The 15,970-nt window shown below is 38.0% G+C and overlaps 1 protein-coding gene across 3 annotated transcripts in view; it reads right to left on the bottom strand.

Moving 5' to 3' along the window:
- Positions 1 to 15,970, bottom strand: part of TSHR (thyroid stimulating hormone receptor) — a 157,518-nt gene that overhangs the window by 53,665 nt on the left and 87,883 nt on the right. For all 3 annotated transcript variants that reach the window (XM_021098307.1, XM_021098308.1, NM_214297.1), the window contains 1 exon segment: positions 3,931 to 4,005. In XM_021098307.1, coding sequence (XP_020953966.1) covers positions 3,931 to 4,005 — 75 coding nt within the window.

The following is a 15,970-nucleotide window of genomic DNA, read 5'->3' as shown; positions in this document are numbered from 1 at the left end:
GGACCAGAAGACAATATAATCACCCAACTTCAAGTTAGACTTCCTCTTTCAAACTCTCCATTACATGTTCTCATTATTTTACCAAGCATGCTATTCCCATGGCAATCACCTGAGAATACCACAGCAGCAGTACCATAAAAAACATGTCCAGACAAGGAAGGAAATCAGTCAAAGACAATGTCTTTGCTCTCCAAAGCTTGTGCCATCAGGGCAAAATGTCAAGATTAAAACATGCATAAAACAGCATGAGTACAAAAACTTGAAGGGTCCAGATGCTTCCCAGATTTAGTTGGTTTAACACCTGTTGCAGCTAATGCAATGTAGGTAGTGGAAATAGTGATTTTTTTTAAGAGCTTTGGCATGGCATGGTGAGAACTTGTCATGACCGGTAAACTTTCACAGAAAGCTTTCCTGTAGAGAAAACTCTGGTTTCATAGATACACCTTCTGGGCAAATTGTGACCTGACTCCTTCCAGAAGGGAAGGTATAGGATTTAAAGAGGAACCAGGCATCTGAGGTCTCAAAAAAGAGCAAAATGGATATTCAAATAATAAAGAAGAAAAGTAAAATTCCATAAGGTATATGTGAAGAACAGTAAACAAACTAGTTCAATTGCAACAGTGGTTCATGTGGAAGAGTAGGGCAGAAAGGCCGAAGAGTTAACTAGGAACTATATGGAAAAGGGCTGGAAATGCCAGATTAGGCATTTGGACCAGGACTTCTCTATTCTTCAAAACCTCAAACAAGTCCATCTCCTTTTTGCTGCTCCCCCAGATAATGCATATGCCTCTCATTTGTCACTTACCATTATTCTCCTGTAGGGGAGGAACTTTTCAATTCCATGTATAATATCTTCCTTGGAATTCCTGTTGTGGCTCAGTGGTTAACGAATCCAACTAGGAACCATGAGGTTGTGGGTTCGATCCCTGGCCTTGCTCAGGGGGTTAAGGATCCTGCGTTGCTGTGGCTCTGGCGTAGGCTGGCAGCTACAGCTCCGATTAGACCCCTAGCCTGGGAACCTCCATATGATGCAGAAGAAGCCCTAGAAAAGGCAAAAAGACAAAAAATAAAAATAAAAAATATAGTATCTTCCTTAACTAGATTGTAAGCTTCTTGAAGGAAAGGATAAGGTTTAATTATCCTATGTGTTGCCCACAGAGCCTTGCACATAATAGGGGACCATCATATCAAAGAGTTACAGGTCGTTGAAACTCAGTCCACACAGGAACAATTGCCTTATGCCATAAGTTTTTTTGTTTATTTGTTTGTTTTTGCTTCTTACGGCCACACCTGTGGCATATGGAAGCTCCCAGGCTAGGGGTCGAATTGGATCTACAGCTGCTGGCCTGCACCACAGCCATAGCAATGCAGGATCCAAGCATCTGCAACCTGCGTCACAGCTCATGGCAACACCAGATCCTTAACCCGCTGAGGGAGGCCAAAGATTGAACCTGTGTCCTTGAACCTTCGTCCTCATGGATACAAGTTGGGTTTGTTACTGCTGAGCCACAACAGGAAATCCCTGTCATAAGTTATTATTCCTTCCCAGATACCCCTTTAGCCACCTATCTGGTCCATACCCCCTCCTGTTCTCCCATCATCTTCCATTCCTACCTCTTCAACACTGGACTATTTTTAGTTCCCCAGACAAGTCATGTGGTTTCATACCTCTGTTTTTATCATGCTATTCCATTCACCTGTATTTCTCTTCTACTCTCCACCCACCCCCTCCTTTCATGGATAACTTCTAACCATTCTTAAAGACTTATTTCATAAAATAAATATAGATATATATTTTATTTAAAATCCTAGATATAAATGGAGTTCCTGTCATGGCTCAGCGGTAACGAACCCAACTAGTACCCATGGGGATGTGGGTTCGATCCCTGGCCTCACTCAATGGGTTAAAGACCTGTTATTGCCATGGTTCGACCCTTGGCCTGGGAACGTCCCTGTGCCATGGGTGTGGCCCTAAAAAAATATAATAAAATAAAATCTTAGATGGAAATGAATATGTTAATAGTGATTATTTCTGGATATTGGGATTGAGGTTGCTTTTTTTGTCCCTCATAACGTTTTTGTGTTCTAATCTTTTACAGTGCGTGTGGTCAGGAAAGAAGGGAAGAAGTGAAAGTGCCCATAGGATCTGAGGCCGTAGACACACCTCCGCTGAACACATCTTCACGCTGTGCTAGGCAGTAAAGATATAACAGCAAGCAAAAATGCTGTGGTCCCTGCTCTCACGGAGGTTACAGTTAGCTCACAATGTGTCACCAAAGCGAAGCAGTAAGTGCTGTCCTTTCCATTTTTGTCCCCCAACCTCTAAGAGATTAGATTAACCCTTTTTTTGTTCTTTGTTTTTGTATGCATGTGTAACAGTCATTCTAATATTTTGATACCTATTTCCTAACAAAATGGATGGGTGGGCTCTCAGAGCATTCTGTTTTGTTTTTTTTCTGTTATGTTCCATTTAAAACTATATGTACATGCTGGCATTTTCTCCTTTAAGTTTCTTGGGGCAGGTCTCTGGTCCCACTATGCTTCACTTTTGAATAGGTTTTTAAAATGTGGATCATTTCATCTGAAACCTTCCCTGATGGGAAAAGGTGGCGAGTGAGTCACAGGATGTGGTTTGCCCCAGGCCACACACCCTTGAAATGACCCTGGCTCATATCATCCTAGGGATATTCCTACATTATAATTCACTTCTTCAGCTCCATACCAAAAAAACAAACAAGCCTATGAAAAAATGGGCAGAAGATCTAAACAGACAATTCTCCAAAGAAGACATACAGATGGCCAAGAAACATATGAAAAGATGTTCAACGTCACTCATTATTAGAGAAATGCAAATCAAAACCACTCTGAAGTACCGCCTTATACCAGCCAGAATGGCCATCATCAAAAAGTCTACAAACAATAAGTGCTGGAGAGGGTGTGGAGAAAAAGGAACCCTAGTACACTGTTGGTGGGATTGTAAATTGGTGCAACCACTGTGGAAAGCAGTATGGAGATTCCTCAGAAAACTAAACATAGAACTATCATTTGATCCAGCAATCCCATTCCTGGCATCTATCCAGAGAAAACCACGACTCGGAAAGACACAAGTACTCCAATGTTCATTGCAGCACTATTTACAATAGCCAAAACATGGAAACAACCTAAATGTCCATCGACAGAGGAGTGGATCCAGAAGATGTGGTACATATACACAATGGAATATTACTCAGCCATTAAAAAGAACGATATAATAGCATTTTTTGCAACATGGATGGACCTAGAAACTATCATGCTAAGTGAAGTCAGACATACAATGAGCCACCAACATCAAATGCTTTCACTGACATGTGGAATCTGAAAAAAGGACAGACTGAACTTCTTTGCAGAACAGATGCTGACTCACAGACATTGAAAAACTTATGATCTCTGGTGGAGACAGTTTGGGGGGTGGGGGGATGTGCCTGGGCTGTGGGATGGAAATCCTGTGAAACTGGACTGTTATGATCATTATACAACTACAGATGTGATAAATTCATTTGAGTAATAAAAAAAATGGGGAATTAAAAAAAAAGGTAGGATACGTGTAACTGGGTCACTTTGCTGTAAAAAAAAAAAGAGAAGAAAAAGAAAAAGGATACTGAAGTTCCCATCGTGGTTCAATAGGTTAAGAACCTGTCATGGGGTCCCTGAGGTGGTGGATTGGGTCCCTGGCCTCCCTCAGTGGGTTGAGGAGTGGGTGTTGCCACAAGGTGTAGCAGTGGTCGCAGATGCACCTCAGATCTGGTGTTGCTGTGGCTGTGGTATAGGCTGGCAGCTGCAGCTCTGATTCGATGCCTATCCTGGGATCTTCCATATGCCACGGGTATGACCCTAATAAATAAATAAATAAATAAATAAAAAGGGTAGGATGTGATGGACGTTAATACTTACAGGAACTTTAGAAGGGGGAGATCTTTTAGGGCACCAGGGTTTATGTACGTTAAGCTTCTGGTATTCCGAATCTCTCTGTAAAAGTTATAAGGAACATAGTCACTATAATATATCCATTTCTGTTCTTATGAAAGATAAAACCACAAAAATCATGTGTAACAAATGTTCATGAGAAGAATACACATTAATATGGTGCCCCAGAGACTTTTTTTGCCAGAGTCAGTCCCATCAACAACAAGCTATTTTTGGCTCCTCTCAAGGACCTAATGGCTATTCAGTTCTTTCATCGTTGATTTCGTTTCAATCCATTTAAATTTGAGAGCGACCTTTCTCTTATTCATGGTCTCAAAGCATCTTTCTTTCCTTTTAGATTTAAATAGAAATGGAAAACCTCTCCAATGTTTTGTTGAGGGCAAATATCTTTATTGTAACAATAACAAGGAACCTGGCCCTGGAGTGGAGGTTTGAGTGGATTACATAATGGATGACAGCAGCGAGCAATAAGGTCAGGGAGGTTCCTCTGTCCATTGCTATTTCAGAAGTAGTAGAGGCAGTGAATATTAAGAGTTCATTCGGTTTATTTTTCTATATCAGTAATTTAAAGCTCTTCAGCATTGCGGAGATATCACCTAAGTCTATAGCTTATATACTTAGGTTTATATATGTGCTAATCAAAATGCACAAGTAGCATTAGTGAAATCAGTGCCTATTAGAAATAGGCTCTCACTGGTAGAATTAAATGTATTCAACATGTGTAGATGGGTTAAAAGAGTTTAAAGGCCCTCCCTAGGCTTATATGAGGAGGGTAGAACTTAGTAAGACCTATAGTCTATCCCCTTCTTGGTAGTTTGGTACTTAAGGCTTGATTCCTGAAGGAACTTGCATCTAGTTGTTGATGGTAACAACTAGATTTATTTATTTATTTATTTTTATTTTTAAATTTTTTTATTACTCAAATGAATTTATCACATCTGTAGTTGTATAATGACCATAACAGTCCAATTTCACAGGATTTCCATCCCACAACCCAAGCACATCCCCCCACTCCCCAAACTGTCTCCACCAGAGATCATAAGTTTTTCAATGTCTGTGAGTCAGCATCTGTTCTGCAAAGAAGTTCAGTCTGTCCTTTTTTCAGATTCCACATGTCAGTGAAAGCATTTGATGTTGGTGGCTCATTGTATGTCTGACTTCATTTAGCATGATAGTTTCTAGTCCATCCATGTTGCAAAAAATGCTGGTATTTCATTCTTTTTAATGGCTGAGTAATATTCCATTGTGTATATGTACCACAACTAGAAGATTTAAACAGTTTTATTGAGAATTTCCATAAAATTCATGTATGGCAATTTAGATGTAGTTAGATGATTTTTAGGAAACTTATAGAATTGTGTAATCATCATCACAATCCAGTTTTAGAACATGTCCATCAATGACAAAATTAATCATATGCACATTTGCAGTTAATTCCCACCCCCTGCCCCATGCCTAGCAACCACTGGATTTCCCTTCTGCCTCTAAATTTGCCTTTTCTGGACATTCACATAAACAGAATCGTAAACATATAGTCTTCTGCGTCAGGCATCTTTCAGTTAGTATGATGTCTGTGAGGTTCTTCCCCATTGTAGCATTTATCAGTAATTTCCTCCCTCCCCCCCACCTTTTTTTTTTTTTTTTGCCATTTCTTGGGCCACTCCTGGGGCATATGGAGGTTCCCAGGCTAGGGGTCTAATCGGAGCTGTAGCTGCCAGCCTACGCCAGAGCCACAGCAACGCAGGATCCAAGCCGCGTCTGCAACCTACACCACAGCTCACGGCAACGCCGGATTGTTAACCCACTGAGCAAGGCCAGGGATTGAACCCGCAACCTCATGGTTCCTAGTCGGATTCGTTAACCACTGCACCATGATGGGAACTCCTTTTTTTTCCTCTTTTGATGGCCGCACCTGCAGCATATGGAAGTCCCCTGGCCACGGGTCGAATCTGAGCGGCATCTATGACCTACACCACAGCTTGCAGCAATGCTGGATCCTTAACCCACTAAGCAAGGCTGGGGTTGAACCCACATTCTCATAGAGACAACACTGCATCCTTAATCCAGTGAGCCACAATGGGAACTCTAGTAATTTATTCCTTTTTCTTACTAAATAGTCGGATGAAACCGAGATCAAATCTTGGCTCTGCCACTTCTGGCTACATGACTTTGGGTAAGTTCCTTGACCTCTTTGAGCCATAGTTTCCTCATTTGTGAAAGAGGGACAATAATAGTGGCGCTTTCATAAGACTCTTGTAAGGATTAAATAATGTCTATAAGGGGTTTGATGTGTGTCCTAGCTTGCAGTGATGTCTCTATAGATGGTAGTTTTATTATTGTTATTCTCCTGAGCGGAAGGAAAGCTAGAGCAGACAATGGACACTTGGGGTTGGAGGTACTGTGATGTTTGGAAAAATTCAAAAACAAAAAACCAAAGAACCACTAGGTTTCTTATTTGATAAAGATACTGAATGTGAAGCAGACCTTGGGAAAGAGAGTGCGGCATTAAATCTGAGAACAGAAACCATCTCCCACCTCCCCCACCTCAGTTTTCTTACTGGTACCTTGTCTTCATTAGTATAACTTTTGCCCCCGGAAATAACTTTATTGTTCATTTATGGGACGTTCTTGAAAGACTCACCAATGCTTCAACAGTTTATATCCCAAGACTCTTAGAAATCCTCACCTCAAAATCTTTGCCTTGTTGTTTCCACTAATCCTAAGCTATCATATCATGATTCTTACCCAGTCAAGACCCTGCCTGTCAAGACTCACTTTAAACTAGATTTTAAATTTTGTTCTAGCTTGAAACTCAAAGCCCTGTATCCCCGAAACTCCCTCTATCCTGGGTAAACTGGGATGGTTGGCTACCTTACTGCACAGTTTCACTGCAGTCCCGCCTTGTCCCTGTAAAACTATCCAACTCTGCAGAGTCCAGGTGCTCCCTCTCTGAATGATGAGCCATAAACTCCTTGCCAGAGCTTTCCATCTGGGGAGGAGGATTCAAACTGCTGTCAATCAAATGTATACTAGTTAGAAAACTTTAAAAACGATCTAAGTGTGGTTTGCAGTCTGGAAAATTACTCCACGAGACCACTGCCAAACAAGCAGACTTGAAAGAGAAGCCCAAGAGAATGTCACAATGAAAGAGAGTGTAGCCCAGTCGAATCAGTTTTAGGAGTAGAGAATGAAAGGGAAATGAAACACTGCTATTGGTTACAGCTGATTAAATGAGGCTGGCAACCCCCCGTGGAGGCTGTAAGAGAAGAGGTGGGAGAGGCTCCAAGGAGAGAGGAGAGACACAAAAGAGATGATGGATTTTTCAGGGAAAATGTAAGAGTGGAAAAAAGACAAGAGACACCACAAGAAAACACCAGGGAAAAGAAGCCGCTTTCTGAGGTAAGGTCAGTTAACACTTGCTCACCAATGACTTAAAGAAAAAAATCTCAGCTGAGATAAAGGTAAATACTGCATGATAGCATTTATACGTGGAATCTAAACATGCCAAACTCAGAGAAACAGAGAGTAGAGTGGTGGTTACCAGGGACCAGGGTGGGGCAGTGGGGAGATATTGGTTAAAGTGTACAATCTTCCAGTTATAAGATTAGCAGATTCTGGGAACCTAATGTATAGCATGATGATTATAGCTGATAATTCTGTATTATATCATTGAAAGTTACTGAGAGATCTTAAATGTTCTTAACACAAAAAGGAAACAGTAATTATGGAATGGGATAGAGGTGTTAGCTCTTGCTATAGTGGGAATCATTTTGCGATATATGTGTATCAAATCAATACATCATATACCTTAAACTTACGTGAAGTTATATGTCAGTTATATCTCAATAAAGCTAGAAAAATAAAATCTCTGTTGAAACAAAGAGGGGGAGGGACTGTGAACTGTCCGTAGTTTAGCTGAATGGTGACACATGTCAGAAGTGAATGCAGCTGGTATAATCTTGTCAAAGAAAGCGAGGGAGGCATAGAGGTAAGTACTAAAAATCTCTGATAAAGGAAGAATGAAATAAGAGCCCAAATCTGAGTGAGTTCCAAGCATGCCTGGGAGGGTGAATCTGAATTACACAATTTTGAGCTAAACAATTATGGCCCAAGCATGCAGGTGGCTAGGGAAGCAGGAAGCTAGGGAGGCTAGGGAACCAAGAGAAAGAAAACCTATATGTAATCGAAGCACAGGAATAGAGATGACCTGCAGGGTGAGTCTGAACAAGGGCTGGAGATGGCACTGCCTCTGTCTGGATCAGCAGCCTATGCTCATCCACCCAGTCCTGTCCCATGAACAGAAAATAAACTTCAGTAACTTTAGGACTTACACATTTTTATTTCTTACAGTACTTAGCCTCCCCAGCTCATACAGTAAGCACTGATAAAGTTCTTAAAGTACAGAGCACACTGTTGATAAAGGTCATCGCTGAGAGAAAGCTTAGGAAGTTAGGAATGTGTCACTTTCACTTTTTATTTTATCTTGTTCAAATGAAGAGCAACGATTACTAAAAAGGGATGCAAAAACCCCCAAATTAAAAAAAGCAAAGCAAATATGTTCTATATAAAATTTTTAATAGGCAGTGCCAAAGTCTGCTTAAATCTTCACAGCGCTCCTTTGTGAAGTGGGGTGATTTAGCTGCGTCAGGGAGCTATGTGAGGATCTTGAAGCTAATTGATTAGAAAAGCCTAGCCTTGGAAGAGTAAAAGGCAACAAGGGACTGAGTATACTTCTTATTACTCAAGATGGTTCTAGCAGTGAGCCAATATAAGAATTGACTTAAGCGCAGCAGGTAACAGCAACCTTATTTTGCAGACAAAACAATGGAGACGCTTAGAAAGGTTAAGTGATTTATCTCCTATTACACAGTTAGGAGGCAACTCTGGGCCTTAAGCTAGGAAATTTCTTTTCTTTTGTCTTTTTAGGGCAGCACTCACGGCATATGAATGTTCCCAGGCTAGGGGTTGAATTGGAGCTGTAGCCGCTGGCCTTCGCCACAGTCACAGCAATGCCAGATCCTTAACCCACTGAGTGAGGCCAGGGATTGAACTTGCATTTTCATGGATGCTAGTCAGTTGCCTTTCCACTGAGCCATGGGAACTCCAAGCTAGGAATTCTAATTCCAAATACAGCGTTTTTTTTTTTGTTTGTTTGTTTTGTTTTTTAATGATACTTAAGGAGATCATTGACCAGAATCTAAAAGAAATATAAATATTCATTATTGTTTAATTTTCCTTTGTTGAATTTCAAATGAAATGCACATTTACATGAAAAGTCTCAACATGGAGTTCTTGATGTGGCACAGCAGAAACGAATCCAACTAGGAACCATGAGGTTGCGGGTTCGATCCCTGGCCTCACTCAGTGGGTTAAGGATCCGGCATTGCCATGAGCTATGGTGTAGGTCACAGACAAGGCTTGGATCTGGAGTTGCTGTGCCTGTGGCTGTGGCTGGCAGCTGTAGCTCTGATTAGACCCCTAGCCTGGGAACCTCCATATGCTGCCCTAAAAAAAAAAAAAAAAACAAAGAAAAAGTCTTAACATTAATGCCCATTGTGCAGTATTTTCACAAGATAAGCAGATTAATAATTTGGCCTACATTAGGTTCATTTAATCATATGTCTAATTCTGGTATTTTTTTTTTCTGCTTCAGAAATATTTTATTGGTTCTCTTCCTCCTGTATACCATTGGGAACTATATCTAGTCACTTATGATGGAGCATGATAATATGAGAAAAAGAGTGCAAATATGTATGTATGTATGTATGTATGTGTGACTGGGTCACTTTGCTGTATAGTAAAAACTGACAAAGCACTGTAAACCAGCTATGTTGGAAAAAATAAAAATCATTTAAAAAATAAATTAAAATTAAAATTAAAGAAATATTTTGTTAATTTTCAATAAGAGCCAACGACACAGAAAATGGTTTGTTTAAAACAACTGGCACTGTGGCAGGTACTTAGTACCCAGCCTAAACCCCAAAGAACATGGGAAATGTGCAAGGTAGGAGAAGAGAGTTCTCAGGTTAGGGAGGGAGTAGCCAAAGGAGGGGGAAATGAAGGCCTAAATGCGCCTATGAAGGAACTGTCCAACTACTGATTTTCTTCCACTGTCCTGTCCCCCTCCCACCTCAATTATTCAATAAGCATTAATTAGTTCCTGGCTTTTGACAGTGCTGTTCAACCTTAGAGGTATTTACCCATGTCCTAAACATGCCCAGTCTCTGAATGAAAAGCACACCCAGCTGGGAGAGAATTGAGGGCAATGCCAAAGTCCAGTTGGCATTTCACCTGCAAAGTCAGATGGGACCAAGAGTGATTGGAAAGCTTCAAATGTGCACTGGGCATGGAGACTGAGTTAAGTGTCTCAAGAGAAGAGAAGCTGCCTCAGTCAGCACAGCCGAACTTGTAAAAAATACAAATGCAATAATGTGTAAGACTGTTGTTGAAAACGAGGAACTTAATGAGAATATCAGCCAGAAACCTAGCTCTCAGCCAGTTTCAGATCTTTTTCAACTCTTACTTCAATTTGATTTTCAGTTTTTTTCTAGTCTGCTTTTAAGTGGCAATAATTCAAGAAAATGGGAGGTGGGCCACTCTGACTAGATCTGTTTGCTCTAGTGAGTAGAATAGGGAGAGATTGATTAAAATTAAACAAATAGTTGTTAGGTATCTATTATGTGCAACTTTACTGCATGCCCCAGCAGGTAGAGAGAAGTAGTAAGTAATTATTGAACTGCTTTAAAAACAAGATATGAGTGTACTGGCAAAGCCATTATTGTTGTGTTAAAGACTTTAAATACTATACTGTACCCAGGTTAAAAGTAGGACTAAGAATTTGGTAAACTGATTTTTTTTTTAATTTTACTGTAGTATTACTTTCAGGTGTACAGCAAAGTAAAGCAATTGTACATAAGCATATATCCATTCTTTTTTTCCATTTCGGTTATTATAGAATATTGAGTAGATTGCCCTGTGTTATACTGTAGGTCTTTTTTAGTTATCTACTTTATGTATAGTATAGTGCATATATTAATCCCATCCTCCTAATTTATTCCCTTCTCCCACAGTTTCCACTTTGGTAATCCTAAACTTGATTTTGAAATCCGTGAATTTGTTTCTGTTTTGTGAAAAAGTTCTTTTGTATCATTCTTATTCATGTAAGTGATATCTTATGCTATTTGTCTCTGACTGACTTGGTATGATAATCTCTAGGTCTATCCATGTTGCTGCAAATGGCATTATTTCTTTTTCATGGCTGAGTAGTATTACATTGTATATATGTATCACATGTTCTTTATCTGTTCATCTGTCAATAGACATTTAGGTAGTTTCCATGTCTTGGCTATTGTAAATAATGCTGCTATGAACATAGGGGTGCAAGTATCATTCTGAATTACAGTTTTGTCTGGGTATATGCCCAGGAGTGGGATTGCTGATTCATATGGTAATTCTGTTTTAGTAGAATTAAAACAGCCTCCATACTGTTTTCCATTGTGGTTGTACCAACTTAAATTTTCACCAACAGTATAGGAGGGGAACCCCAACATTTAGAAATGGGGATGAAGAAGATTCCAACAAAGGAGAAAAAGAAAGATTGACCAACATGGTTGGAGGACAGCTAGGAGTGTGGTATCACAGAAGCTAAGGGAAGAGGGTATGGATAAAAATAGAATAATCCACTGTTTTGAATTCTGTGTATATTTTGCTCTAAGATGCAATGACTATGGCTTCAGCACAGTGTTAAACATAGTCTATTTATTGAACAAATGGGTAGCTTTGTATCTTTGGAAAGCTAGCCCATGGCCACTAACAAAAACAATGTAGGTGTTCATGTTCTATCACCCCAATTCATATCAGAGAACAAAATCTAAACATGAACTGGGAAGCCATCTCAGAGGATATATATTGAGCTTTGCCAGGAAAAGGCTGAGAGGCACTGGAGAGATGATGAGAAGTGGGGATGATGAGGTGTGAGCTCTCCATACCATGACCAGTCTATTTACTAAATCACATGGCCAAAAAAGGGCAGGGGGAGGAGAGGTGAGGAAGGAAACACACCATGAACAATAAATAACATTATCTTCTTTAACTGCTGGTGTTCTCCCCGAGGCTTTTCAATAAGTGCTGGCAATAGGCATTGACTTTTGAAGTCAATATTAACAACTACCCTTGCAGTAAATCCACCATGGTGAAGAGCAGTTTCCTAAATAAATCAGAGGCTTTAATTCTGGGCTCAAGAATCCCAGAAAAGTTTGATGGCACTATGTGGTTTACGTATTAAACAGATCATTCTGTATTGATGTTTGGCACCCAAAGTCTTCATTATCCTTTATGCTGACTGGAACCATTTGCAGATAATAACGTTGGATATATAGTAGGAACCTCTGAAGAATGCAAGATGCATTATTCTCTTATTTTCTAAGATAACAGATTCTTAATATCTTATGTATATAAAGAAAATTATCTTCTTAAAAATCCATTTTCAAATTGATCTTCCTTTTAGTCTTTGTATTTAATAGTTTCCTTTGTTCTAGGAAGTTAACACTTTCTCTCAGAGAGGGAAAATTGGTATTTATAAGAGAAATGTGAATACTAAGAATCTTTATGAGAAAAGGGCTGTAATAAAAACAAAAGAGTTGCTTTTAAGAGCTTCAGGGTTTTACAGAGCTTTATTACAAATTAGTTGCCTTGATTTTGTTGGTGTGTGGGGCAGAGAAGCAAAATAATATGATAAATGAACATTATATTTGGAGTCTAGAGATTTGGTTTTGAATTTTAACTGTTGTTCTTACTGAACTGAATTCTCAGTTTTCTTGGGTATTGTTCTACTTTCTTTGGTTTTAATTCACTGTTCCTTTCTAACATTATTGTGAAATTCATTTCTATATAAAATGAATCATTTCCAGCCTTCTTTTCTAATAGATAAATTGTCTTTGGGGTCTGATTTTAATTGTATTCTACATGTTTTGATTTGTAATATTTTTATTGGCATTTAGTTAAAATGATTTTCTAATACCTGTTGTGATTCCTGTTTGGATCCATGATTATTTAGAAGTGTACTGCTTACTGGTCAGAAAACATGTTTGATTTTATTTAATTCTTTTGTAAGCTACTGACACTTGTTTTCATCACACTGCATACAGTCAATTTTAATAAATGTTCCATGTGTCCTTGAAAAGAATATATATTCTGTAATTAGATATAGTATTTTAAATAAGTCTTAGTGTTAAGTTTGTAAATTACATCATTCAAATCTTCCATGCTTATTAATTTTGTATCAATATTATTATTTACTTTTTTGGTATGCATGTTCTGTCAGATAAAGCTATATTAAAACAATTCCACACTATAATTATGGATTTATCTATTTTATTTTGTTAGTTCTGTCACTTTCTGCTTTATAAGATTTGAAGCTTTGCTCTTATAGATTTTCAAATTTAGAATCGTTTTATCTTTTTGGTATAGTAATCCTTTTTTATCATAATAAAATTCCTCTTTTTGTATATAGCAAAGCTTCATGCTTTATATATTGTTATATCAGTTGTCTCCTGGTTACTATTTGCATGTTAATATTTTTATCCTTATGCTTTCAATTTTTCTATATTACTATATTTAAAGTGTGTGTAAGCAGCATACAGGTTGAAATTTTTTCTATGTCACAAGTGGAAATTCCATATTCTACTGTGGCATATGGAAGTTCCCACGCTAGGAACTGAATCTGAGTCACATCCTTAGCCCATTGAGCTAGGCCAGGGATTGAACTGGTGCCTCCACAGTGACTGAAGTCACTGCAGTCAGGTTCTTAACCCACTTTGCCATAGCAGGAACTCCCAAATCTTTGTATTTTAATTGAAGTTTTTAGTCCTTTTATGTACTTAATGTAAATACTGTTTATTTGGGGTTAAATCCACTGTCTGTTCCAGCAATTCTTTATTTCTTCTAATTTCTTGCCCTTTTTGTATTAATTTTATTATTCCACTCATAATTCCTATTAGCTTGTTTTTTATCTATTCTTTTACAATTATTTCAGTTGCCCTATGTATTAAAATATTTATTCATTATTTATAAAAATCTAAGTTGGTACTGTTACCATTTCTCAGACAATTCAAGGACCTTTAAATGCATGAATACTATTTAAAATCCTCCCATTATTTGTTTGCTATTGTGTATACAAGCAGTCCTTGCTTTGCATGGTTCCCATATGCTTGAAGTTCAGTTAATATTATTTAGTTGTTTAAATAATAATTGGCCTGACAGCATGATTCAAGTTTCAGTTACCACAATATATTAAATGTGAGTTTTGCATAAAGGACAAACTCTACTGCCAGCTTTTCAATCCATGCATCACCATGTAAATAACAGGGGCATATCACAAGAGATGATCAATTATACCACTTATTTCAAAGTCATTGGTGACTGGTCACTGAGCATCTGTTATTAAGGTCATGCACAAATAAAGTCTGCAAGTTTGTAGTTGTGTTTCCTGTATGACTCTCAGTGATAATAAACCCACATAACATTTTATAAAAGTAGGTAGTTGAAAGAGGGAACTGACCAACAAAGATGGGAGTGCAGCAAAGGAACAATGTTGTAGTGCTGGAAATGAAATTTCAATAATTGTAAATGGAGTCATAGAAGAAATAGCTGACCATGGGGATGTCCATACTGCCACCATTTGAGAGACTCTGGACATTTAGTAAGAGGAATTTAGTGAAGGCTCATTATGGACATAAATGCCAAAGGTGGTTGTGAATAAAAGAATAAAGATGTCCCAAAGAAATAATGCTGGTAAAAAAAATTCACATTAAAGAAATATTTTATCACTTTGAAAGAACAGAGGATTAGATATTAGAAGCTGATTCAGACCTAGAAAGGAGTATGACAATTTGCCAAGACACCGACATGATACTCTTTTGTGAGTTATACAACATAGAGAAAAAGGCATATGCTCTTCAAACTGCTCTTGATAAGTTTTTACAAAGAAAGAAGATATTTTACTTCTGCATACTTGTAATGTTTAAAATTAGTTTGCTAAAAATATTAGCAACTATAGCAAAACTATTTTTCCTTTCCTCATACATTTATACCCAATAGTAAGACAGAGTTTAATGTTTTGACAAGAATTTTTGTCACAAAAACATCGTATTTTTCATCAGTTAGTAAGATTGCTTTACACAGTTTCAGCACGCACAGTTTTATGATCTAGCACTATCAGGCAGAGCAAAGGCCGTCTGTATTTTAAACCACATAAGACATTTATTTTATTTTGTTTTGTACAGTCAAGATTAATTTCTATTTAGCTTTTCTTTTGCTTTTCATTTCCTCCTGTACCTCTGTGCTACCATGAATTATTGTTTTCCTTTTGCCTTAATAATTCCCTTTTCCAGTTTCTTTAATAAAAACCTAGTAGTGATGGATCTTCTCAATTTTCATTTGCTTGAAATGTGTTTCTTCTGTCTTCAATTTCAAAGACTCTTTCTGTTAGGTTAGCAGATATTTGTTTTATTGTTCTTTTTGCAGATATCTTTCTGTTACTTTATGGATTCCATCACTTCTGTTGAAAAGTCAGCTTTCAGTCTTATTGCTACTTCTTTGAAGGTATGTATTTCCACCACCCTCACCTTCACTGCTCTTTATGATTTTCTCTTTGATTTTCAGCACTTTTACTATGACGAGCCTTGATGTGGTTTTCTTTGTTTTTTATTTTTTTTGGAGTTTGCAGTACTCCTTACATCTGGAACTTGATGTCTCTTACAAATTTTGGAAAAGTTTCTTCAAATATTGCTTTCATTGTCTTTTCTTTTCCCTGAGATCCAATTATAGGTATGTTAGACTTTTCACTGTGCCACGTATTTCTTTTTCTCTCTATGCTTCAGGTTGGATAAATTCTTGACCTAGTTTCTAGATTACTAATTTTCTTTTGATCTATGTGTAATCTGTTGTTAAACTCTGTATTTAAGCTTTATTTTAGTTATTGAATTTCTAAGTTCTAGAGTTTCCATTT

This window comes from Sus scrofa, chromosome 7 (genome assembly GCF_000003025.6).
Source record: "Sus scrofa isolate TJ Tabasco breed Duroc chromosome 7, Sscrofa11.1, whole genome shotgun sequence".
Classification (NCBI taxonomy): Eukaryota; Metazoa; Chordata; class Mammalia; order Artiodactyla; family Suidae; genus Sus; species Sus scrofa.
Note: the sequence above shows the minus strand (reverse complement) of the source record. Positions and strands in the feature narration are given on the sequence as shown.